Source organism: Emydura macquarii, unplaced genomic scaffold (genome assembly GCF_026122565.2).
Source record: "Emydura macquarii macquarii isolate MOO-44397 ecotype Brisbane River unplaced genomic scaffold, CSIRO-AGI_Emac_v2 contig_2948, whole genome shotgun sequence".
Taxonomy (NCBI): domain Eukaryota; kingdom Metazoa; phylum Chordata; order Testudines; family Chelidae; genus Emydura; species Emydura macquarii.
The window spans coordinates 3342016-3353073 of NW_027133085.1; the positions used below are offsets into that span (position 1 = coordinate 3342016).

The 11058-nt window shown below is 43.6% G+C and overlaps 1 protein-coding gene across 4 annotated transcripts in view; it reads right to left on the minus strand.

Moving 5' to 3' along the window:
• TEX10 (testis expressed 10) overlaps positions 1-7956 on the minus strand; it is a 99776-nt gene extending 91820 nt beyond the window's left edge. For all 4 annotated transcript variants that reach the window (XM_067569820.1, XM_067569822.1, XM_067569821.1 and 1 more), the window contains exons 1-3: positions 7824-7956; positions 4387-4573; positions 1953-2662 (exon numbers count right to left, since the gene is read on the minus strand). In XM_067569820.1, the coding sequence (XP_067425921.1) occupies positions 1953-2662; positions 4387-4566 (890 nt within the window). In that variant the 5' untranslated portion in view covers positions 4567-4573; positions 7824-7956. The remainder of the gene's footprint in view (positions 1-1952; positions 2663-4386; positions 4574-7823) is intronic.
• Positions 7957-11058: the final 3102 nt, after the last annotated feature.

An 11058-nucleotide genomic window follows, 5' to 3' on the forward strand; every position in this document is an offset into this window, starting at 1 on the left:
GGACTAAGACTGTACCTGAACCTTCTTAAATAAATTGGAACCACCTAACACTGCTGTTAAAACAACACCAGGCTAAGCAATGCAAAACACAGCTTTTGGAAGCCCAGGCCCTTCAAGGAACCAATGCCTTCCAACTAGCCACTGAACTGCCTGCTTACTGTGCTTGAACTAATGTAGCCTGTGCACTTCGAAGAGGCTTAACAGACTCTCATTCGCTTCTTGGCCGTATTACTCATGTTATAGAAATATTAATCATATTAGTTGTTTTTTTAAATTATGTTTATGGAATGTTTAAAACTTTGCACCATCCTAACCTACATCCAAAAGCCATACCTGTAATTTTAGGCATAACTGTCCAATCAGTAACCCGCCTCCCTCATCTCCCCGTAGCATAACCAGCGGATCAAGGCATTGGGCGGTTTAAAGCCAGGGCCTCCTAGACCAGTGCCCCACCGGCCAATGTGCGGGAAGAATGGGTGCCTAAGGCCTTTCTTTAAAAAAAAGTAAAAAATTAAAAGCTAAACAAGTAATCAGGCCTAAGCTACAAAAAGTGGGGTCATGACAAAAGCAAACCTTGTTTCTGTTACTTAGTGTGAATTCTAGCTGAAGTCTTATCTCTCTTCTTTCCCTCCCTTCCTAGTCATTTGCGCAAAAAGTAAAACTAACAAATAACTATTCTCCCTCAAGACCTTTGGTAAGAACAGGGCATTTTCTTTCCCTCTCTTGCATGTAGTATATTTTTAAAAATATTAGTAAATTTCAAAGTAAGGTGCCTAGGCTTTGCAATAATCCTGTAAATAACAAACTGGGGCGGGTATAATTGTATTCATTATGTAGTTATTAATATTCATTTTATAAATGTCAATGTAACCAAATAAACATCTATAAAAAATTACTAAAAACGTATACAATTACATACTATTATAAATAAAAAAATTGTAAAAAAAATCCTCGTTGCTCACTCACAGCATCAAGGTAAAACAAGCAGGCAATAAAGGGTTCTGTCCCCTCCATCCACCCACGGAACAACCTGTTTAATTATTTCTAACAACTTTAATCATTAAATTTTGTCAGTTATAGGAATCATATTTGAAGAAGTCACATTTAAATAGTGAACCTATTTAGAAAATTGGTAAATTGATGAAAAGCATTTGCATATTGACAATTCTGTGTGTGACTTCACAATAAGTGATTTTTGTGATTATACCAAATAGCTACACAGTTGTACACTTGAGGCAGCCAGATAGAATGTATAAAATGGACAGTATGAAAGACATTAGGTTTAGCCAAAGAAATTATAGGTGGAGAGAAGAATACAATGTACTTTTCAAGGAAAGAGCTCAAAGTTACAGCCAAGACAGGTTAATTTTTGGAGCCTTCAAAATTCCTCAGTTAAAAAAAGTGCTGACCATATGGCCTGAAGTTACAATGTCTACATCACATTAGAATATACATATCATTAAAGCATGAGATGCTTTCTATGCCAGACACAGGAGAGTAAGCACATTTAACTTCTACTACTACTAAGGGATTTGCCTTCCCACTCTCCATTTATATGCAGTATTCCATCATAAAAAAAATGAGGCTGTGGTGTTCCGTCTGCATGGAAGATGTACTAGAAGGATGGCCTGTACTGAAAATTTGTCACACGTGGTGTAAATGACTTTTATTCGTAGTTAATGGGAAATAGCACTGAGATAGTCATAATGGTTATAGTTATGGTTATCAGTTGCTCAGTATTTCTATTATTTTCATATTCCATAACATGATCAATTTGTTGTGATAAAATAACCCATCTAACTAAATAATCTAATATAAATCTTGCTAGAATCCTAGGACAAAAATGAACACCTGTGGCTCAGTAGCAACAACATACAACAGTTTCATATTAGCTTAGTTGTAAACATATAATTGACTCAATGAAACTCTCAGACAAGGAACATTTCTCTCACCTCAGTCTGAATGATGAATTGATTCTTGGTTGGGACCCACCATTTTCATATAGCTGGATGTGTTGCTGATTACTAGCATGCTCCTTCCAGCTTATACATACTGAGTTCCTCATGGACTGGGAGTTCTCCTTTTGCTCCTGGATCCCTTCATCTTCTTCTAATCCACTGGAGCCATCTACCAACGCTTGGAGAAACTTCTTGAACCTGACCAGTACATTCAGTCTCCACTGCTGTGAAGTTACTCTGCGGTTAGGGTTAACAGACAGCATCCAGGATATTTTCTCTCTACTTTTCAGGTTTTTTGACAACTGCTGGTGAGAAATAAGCTCTACAAAATTCTTCAGCAATATACTACAGCGATTAGTAAGAAGAACTGGGTACTCTTCCAACAAGATGTCCAAAATTCTCAAAGAATCCTCCTGAATTCCTTCACTAATGTGAGTCATGGCACTGGATAGGTGGGCACTTACCAAAGGAAAAAATGGAGCAATCTGTTCAGCTCGTATTTTTGAAGCCAAGAATTGAAGGAGCCGGATTGCTGCTACTCTGACACCAGAGTCCTTGTCTGTAAACACAGCCGCCACCTCACTTAGTATAGTTGAAAGGTGTGCATCAATTATAAATGGATACTGGGACAGCAGTTCTTTGAGGCCAAGAAGTGCACTTTGCTTAACCACGGCACTATAGTGATGCATCTGTGAAAGCAGATCCTACAAGAAGAGAGATACATATTCCCTAGTTATTCCTTCAAAAGCTTTAAACTACCCCATTTTCTAGTATTAATCTGTTCTTAAAATGCTCAATGGGTAGAGAAACTGTTTTAATGCACTGTCTCATCTCTAACAAGAGTTTAATAATGTCAGAGCCAGAAATGTTTTGTTTTAGAGCGTAACAGCAAACAAGTCACCTACCCTCCTAATTAAAGGAAGTATGCAATAATTTCAGTGGTTTGCCATTTAGGTATTTACCTGACCTTCATAATAACAACATCTGAGTGTCTCCTGAATTAATAATGGCAAACAAGACTCTCTCATATCCACTTGCAAGAGTAGAGCCGGAGTATGCCAGTTATGACTGCACAGCTGCTTTTCAGGTACCCCCAGCAGACTTACTTCCTTGAAGGTGGCCCCCTCATCTCCTCCATTGGGAGGGACAGAGTTAAGGGAAGGAGGAGGATGTGACAAATAAGACAATTTCCTGCAATATATAGAACTTAGTGAATAAAGTTTAAGTATCTTTGGAGTCCAATATATTAAATGAATCATTTATTAATTATTCTGGCCCAGCTTGTATGCAACCTCTATAAGGGGGAAAGGTGACAACTGTAAGAGCTGGACTATATGCCTTCAAAGGACTATATTGAACAAGATGTCAGACAAGAATGGATTTTTGGAACAAAAAGTGTTAACTGGTTTTCCTGGGGACTATCTAGGGGATGGTCAAAGCAATCTCTAGTTATGCAAAAACCCAATCTTTTGAAGCTATGCCCTAAAGAGTGGCCATTGTCTGTTGATCACCTGTTACATGAGACCAAGACCACAGGCCTAAACTATATAAAGGACTATACTACTATTCATAGTAGTTCTAATTCTGAATCTGAGACAATTATGAACTTGTAACCATGGGGAAAACCTAGTTATGGATGTCGAAGGACACCTACCAGAACTCAAGGTTAGGCTTGGGATGACCTCTGGTAAGCTTTTTAGCAGGTGTGTAGGTTTTTTCATTGTTTTTAATGTTTTCTCAGTAATGCTTTCATCTTAAGAATAAATGTACTTGCTTAAATTACAGCTGTTTGTAGCCTTTGAAGAAACAGCAACATCCAGAGTCTGGCCTGCTTAGGTGATCTGGCTTACTAGGGATATTGCAGTGTAGGCAGGGAACACTGCAGCCTGGAAAAAACCCTGTCAAGAAGGAGAGAGATTTCTCTACCTAAGAGAGGTGACAGCTGAGGAGTCAGGAGCCAAATGCAGATGCCCTTGGTAGATCATGGAAGGGGAATATAGGCATAGTTGCCTCAAAACTGTGACAGATAGACTTAGAGAGGGGTTTAGCAAGCAGATGAAAAATTAAGAAAATAAAATTTTCAAAAACAGGAACCTAAAGTTAAATATGGCTTTAGGAGTCTCTCTGAAAACTTTTGCATCTGGAAAAACTAATGACGTAAGGCCAATATTTTCAAAAACAGGTGCCTTGACTTAAGCGTCTCAAACAATATTTAACTTCAGGCTCCTATTTTTGATAATCTCTGCCTTAGGTTAATAGTTCATCCTAAGACTCAAGCCACTACCTAAGCTGCACAAGTCTCCACAGCCCAGCATTTGGTCAAGGTCAGTGGGACAGTGTTCAAACACAACTTTTGTTTTAAACATAATAAATTGTCAAATGAGCCATATATATTACTATTACTGCTGAAACTTTTACCTTACCATACCTTTATGTTAAGTTTTCTATTATTTGTTGGAAGTATTCCATCTTCTTTAAGCTGTTCAGGAAGATGTATGGCTTTTGTTTTGAAGTTTGTATCAGTTGCATTTTCTAGTCTAGGCTTCTTTTTTCCAACTTTTAACTTCACCTTTTGGAAATCGTCTTGGTGTTTCCTCTTTTTAGTCATTCTGAAACTGTGTAGAGAGATGTTCAAAATGTTAATTAAACACCAGGCAATCAAATAACTTAAGGCAAGATGTCTATTCTTCTCAAGAACCAGCTTCTGGAGTAATTTATTGCTTCTTAAAGCATGGCTCAGTTCTGAAAAATGACTTACAAAGAAGGGCATTTTGTTAAGCAATATAACTGCTCCTCAGAGTAATATCTGCTTTACTTTACCGACAAAACACATTTCTTACTACTTTTTACTCATGTTAGCACTGCAGAGCCAACAGAGTTCTAATTCCATTTGTGCATCAGTCACAAAATCACAACCAGCTACCCTTCTACTAACCCAAAGAAGCCAATCAGATTGCATAGGTGTAACTGAGGACCTAATCTAATCTACCAAATTTTCATTACTGATTTAATGAGTGAAAAGGAAAGAAAACAGCTGCTGGATTCTCAGTCCCCAGGTTGAGTTTGCAGCAATGGTAACTAGGGGGAAAAAAATGTAAAAAATCTGAAAACTTGACACAAACAAAATTCACCATTAAACTAACAAAAACCATGGTCCAAGGGATTTTTTTTAATTAAAGAAAGCTGAAGTATTGCTGACCAAATATAGAAACTTATAATAAAATTCTTCACTTGTAACTCTGTTTACAGATGATATGTCTTCATTCCAGAAGAAAAAGTAAAGCCTACAACTTTAAGAATAATGAGTACTTCAAATTTTGTTGAAACACAGTGTTAGGAAAAATCTTTCTTAAATCCCCTTTGCCTGTGTTGTTAATAGCACACTCACATAGAACAATTAAAAATTAAAATTTTAAATCCAACTCACTTGACAGATTTCACTTCTTTTGGACAGTGAAGTAACTAGGCCTAGAAGCTACATTTTTGTTTGTCACTTTCAATAACTAGCTCAATACTGTGTATGGGTTTCACAGCAATATATAGAATATTTAAATGAAAATCCTGTGTTAAATAAAAAATAATCTATTCATGTTAAAAGGCTTTACATTTTGGTCCCAAACTAAACAGGCAACATCTGTATCCTATTGCTTCTAAGATATTATAAACTTTTAATTTTCAGCTCATCTTTACCTGTCTCCGGGCATGCATAAATGCATTCCAATATAATTTCCATTATATGATCACAAACCATACAGCAGACACTGTGTGCAATTGCTGTTATGATACAATTTTTTTCTCATTAGAAACAGCTTGTTTTTAATCACCAACAATTTTTTAAAAGTAATCCTTTAGGATAAAATATATTAATGCTTGCTCTCCATACCAGAGGTGATTACATTTGAGGAAAATCCATTAAGTTACTTCTGAAGGAGAGTGGAGGATGGGGTTAAAATATACATTTTACACTGAAGAAAAATGCTATCTTCCCTCACACCCACAAAGAATATAACTCAGAAACAGATTAATTTTGAAACTGTGAACTTGGCAGTTTTCAATGAATATGTGCTTTATTAAAAGACAAAAAAATGCTCCAAAATAAAGTTATAAAAATGCAAGATTAAACATACACAGCAAAAAAAAGAAAAGAAAAGGTTAAACTGTATCACAAGGTTCACATGCATAAGGAACTATTTAAATGAGCAGTTTTTCCAAAATGTGGAGACAACAACTGTTTTACCTTCTGCTGCTTCCTAACCTGAACCCTCCTTTCAAATGGCCAGGCACCCAAACCCTTTCTACTCCCCCTCAACTCCTCAGATGATTTTGGAATGTTTGATCACACACACGATTCAGACTTTGCAACCCTAAATTAAAAATAATTTTATTCACAAAGCACTTCCCCCCTTCCCGTACTGCTCTCTTACAAAAGTGTTCAAGATTGTGAAAACTGACATAAAAATTCTCATTAACTAATAAAAAGAACACTCCAACCTCAACAAAATTATAAACAAGATTGGTAAACAAAAACACACTATAGCAAATGTGATAGTAATTTAAAAAAAGCTCAAGTTTTAGGTTTGGGATTTTTTTTTTTTGTTTGTTTGTTTTTTAGAGTGGAGAGAGATTAAAAGAGCCAGATTTCAAGACGAAGCAGTACACTGAATTCACCAGCAGGAGGGAAACCTTAAATTTGTGTGTGGAGAGCAGGTCCTCAAGTACATCTTGGGATCTCCTCACCCTACTGGAGTGCAGTTCTTGTGAACACCATGAAAGAATCCCCAATAAACTGTGTGCTCTTTGAAATGCACATGTAAGGGATGTAATTAAAAGCATGTCCAGTTGATAGACACACAGTTTACCTGAAGTGTATCTATGCCACAAGGAAGTGCATATTTGTAGGGGTCATCCCCACCACAGCTTCTTTTAAAAGAAAATTAGACAATTGAATGCAACATTAAGGTTGCAAGTTAAAAAGCACTGAAGAAAAGCTTCCACAGCAATCTGTAACTTGCCCAATTGCAACCTTTAACTGGGTGTTAAAAGGTTTTTGCATTATATAGATAATCTGAGAAAAGTATATGCCACTTATCTGACGAAGTTTATCCAACGGAATCTCCTGCGCGCTGCAGTGTGTGTGTGTGTATGTGTGTGTTTTAGAGAGAGAGAGAGAGAGACGATACTACTGCTGCTGCTTCCCAGCTCAGGAACTGGCACACAGCTGGTCCTACCGCCACGCAGCTTTTACTGGTACTCTTTTAAACGCTCAAGTTGCTGGTCGCTTTGCCAGCCAGGTGCTGCCCAGCGCTGGGGAGAGATGCTCCACGGCTGAGCGCCCACCTTGCCAGCCCTCCGGGGGCGGAGAGCAGCGGTCTCTGCCCAGGGCAGCTTCCAAGCTCGGCGCCTCAGTCAGGTCCAGGCAGCCCCAGCGGAGACGCCGCTGCTCGCAACGCGCCCGGAGGGGGGCGGGGGGTGTCGCTGTCAGGAGGAGGCAGGGATTCAAACCAGCCCCCGCGGGGGGGGGAGGGGTAGGTCCCTAGCCCGACTCAACAGGGGGACGCGACTCCAGATTCGCGCCGCCTCAGAGCGAGGCACCGAATCCTCCCCGGCTCCGAGCAGCGCAGCGCTCCCGGGTTTCCTGCCCGCCCCGCCCCGCCCTGCCTCGCCTTGCCTTGGGGGGCGGGACGTGGGAGCGGGACCCCCGGCCGGAAGCGCAGGGGCTCGCGCTAAGCTTAGGGGCTAGACAAAGGGCGCTCGGGGCCGTGTCACCACCCCGGCGGCGCGCGGCGGGAGGGGGCGGGGCTCCGGCAAACCGCCGTGTTCTCAGAAAACGACCGGCGGGGCGGGGCGGGGGCCACGCGCGCTCACCCTTTCGGCACGAGGACCTTACGAACCCACGCGGCGACCTCTTCCCTCTCCAGCGCTACGATAACGCACCCAGCCCGGAAACTGCCACCCCACGTGACGTGACCGAAGGGCGCGTGTAGGCGGCTGGCCGGGATGGGGGCGGGGCCTGCGAGGACCATAGAGAGGAGCTGGGAGAAAAGAGCGGCCGCCCCCTTAGGTCTGGGCGGGTCTATAGATACCAGCACAGCCCCTAAGCAAAAGACGTGCTGCTGCTGCTGCTGGGTTTACAGCCCCTATGCCATCGGCCTTTTCTGGCTGTGCTGGGGAGCGGATGCTTGGTACCAGGGTCTGAAGAGGCTCTCCAGAGCTAATTTCTAAAATAATTTTTAACAGTGAACTGGAAGGAAACATGAAATCACTGCAGATAACATTGGTGGGTGACAAAATACTGGCAGAGGGGTAAATGTAGATGAGGACAGGACAGTCATACAGAGCGATCTGGATCACTGGGACCCGTGGACCCATTCAAACAAAACAAGTTTTAACAAAGGGTGACCAAATGCAAGGCCATGTACCTAGCCACCAAGTTATGCAGCAGGCCACACCTACAGAATGGGGAGTGGTAATGAGGAAAGCAGTGACTCTGAAAAGGATTTAGGGGCTACACGGGGAGAGCCGCTCAACAGGAGCTCCGAGTGCAGTGCTGTCGTGAGCAGAGCTAAAGCCATCATTAGACTTATGAACAGAGTAGTCAATAGGGTAGGTAGCAGATACAACATCGGTGAGACAGACATTGGAATAGTGCCTAAAGTTTTGATGTCCACGTTTTTAAGAGATGTTGAAAAATTGGAGCTGAGGCAGCAAAGCGCCGCTAATTGTTTTGAGGGCTGGAGAAAAATGCCTTCTAGTGAGCTATTGAAAGAGCTTAATCTGATTAGTTTATAAAAAAGAAGACCGAGAGGTGGCGTTATTGAAGTGTTTAAGTGCTTTCATGGAGAGAAAACATTGGGCAATAACGGATTCTTTAATCTAGCAGAGAAAGGCATAACAACACCCACTGGCTGGAAGGTGAAAACAGACAAATTCATATTAGGAATAAGGCACAAATATTTAACAATGAAGCTGATCCTCCACAGGAACAAAGTACCAAGGGAAGTGATGGATTTGACATCTTTTGATGTCATCTAATGCAGATTACACGATTTCCTGGAATGTGCTTTCGTCAAAAACTAGCTATTGTTCTATACCGGAGGCCTGTTAGATGCAGCGGGTCAGATTAGATGCTCTAATGGTCTCTTCTGGCCATAAAGTCTACAAATCTATGAAAAAGTGAATGTAGCACGGTGAGGAGACTCTGATGTTTTACCCTGTACCTCTGTAAGCTGTTGGGGGCCAAAGGTGTCCCTGCGAGGGGTATTGTGGGGCCTGCTTTGTCCTGGGTCCCTTACATGGGAAGGGGGGACGTTAACCCTGCTCTCCCCACCACGCCCCTATTTTTCCCCCAAGTGGCAGCAGTAGTCATTCTGTCCCTTTCTTTCCATCAAACCCCAGTGCTGCTCAGGCCCAGGGCTGGGAGTCACTGCACCTCCCACTCCCAGGTCACCTCCCAAAGGGGGCTCCTCTGGCAGACTTGGCGGACGTTCACTCCCTCCTGGCTGGGCTGTTAGTTCACTCCATTAAGGTTACAATGGCCTTGGCGAGAGAATCGCTCCTGGGGTCAAATACAGGAGGGACAGCAGGATCCAGGGAACAGGCCCTATTGCAGCTCTGCCACTGACTGTGTGTGAGGCCTTGGCCTTGTCATTCTCTGGCTCAGTGCCTCAGTTTCCATTCTTGCCAGCCTGTGTCTATTTTCCTGCACGTTCACACCCGTGTTGATGCCAGTCTCACCCCCGCCCTGCACAGACTAATAGCGACTCCTCTCTCTTGCCAGCACAATGAAACCTGCCCTGGAGCCAGAGCTGGAGACGCACCTCCTGCAAGCTGCCTTGCATGGTGTCTTCACCCTAAACACGGGGAAGGACACCCCACCACCTCCAAGTAGATCATCCTCCTACTCCTCCATGCCAGGAGCAGGAGCGGCCTCTGGTCCCTTCTCCCTTGATTGGCTGGAGCTACAGAGATAGGGGAGGGGTGGGCAGAGATGGAACAGGCTGCAGGGTTGGATCCTTCCCTCCAGGGGTGATTACGTTACCCCTCCAGCAGGGATTCCTTCCTTCCTTCCTTCCATAGCAGCTGGGCTCTTCCATACTCTGCTGCCTATGGGGCCCTCCGCAGAGACCTGCTCAGGGCATTGAAGAGCCAGCTGTCATCTTGCCATCAATCCTTGCTAATCACCTGCAGTGGCATGTGAATGAGAGAGGCGAGGATACGTGTTTGGGGTCTCACCAGTGCTTCACAGAGACCCCTCTTACCTGCTGTGGCAGGTATAGCCCCCGTTTCCTAACTCTGACCCATGGCTCTCCCTTCCTTTGCAGGCTCTGCACAAGGTCATTGCAGACTTCTTGGATGCCATGCTGGGGAACCTGCTGGCAGAGTCCTCAGACACAGACTGGCTTCACTACATCATGGAGGTGAGCCCTATGAGGATAGACGGGGGCAGTTTTACCTTAACTCTGGGAGGACTGGAAAGGAGAGACTGGAAGATCCATTTTCCAGTTGTCGTCCTAGCAGGATCCCACTGGGTCAGGGCAGTCAGTGCAATGCAATGTTACTTGGGCCCCTCCTCTTCTGTTGAGCACTAACTGCAGGGCCCCAGGCTGGCTGGGGAGTGAGAGTCTGAACCTCCCTCTCTCCCCCTCTGATGAGAGCCAGGTGATGGTCCTCAGAGAAGAGTCATAGGCTCCTTCCTAGAGAAAACGATTGACCCCAGACAATCAGCCCTTCTCTCCTCCGGGCCCTGAGATTCCTGGGGGGGTTTGTCCTCGCAGTCACTCCCTTCATCCTACCAAGGACTTTAGAGCCATGGAGGGGCGAGGGGTCTGTCTCCATCCTGGTGAGCTGTTCATGAATCAGGTGTTCAGAGAGGATGGGACCAGCCCCGACACTAGAGAGACAATGACCAGATATAAGCATGGTCCTAGCTGCAAATCCCCTTCTCAAGCTTTGCAATCAATGGACCAGATATTCCACCCTGGATGAGCACAATGTCTCACCCCCTGGGGATGGGGAGGGGCTCTCACAGCATGTCAGCTTCTGGATGGGGTCCCGAGTGTCCCAGGAGAGAGCAAGGGCCATTAGGAGCAGCGCAGCTCTG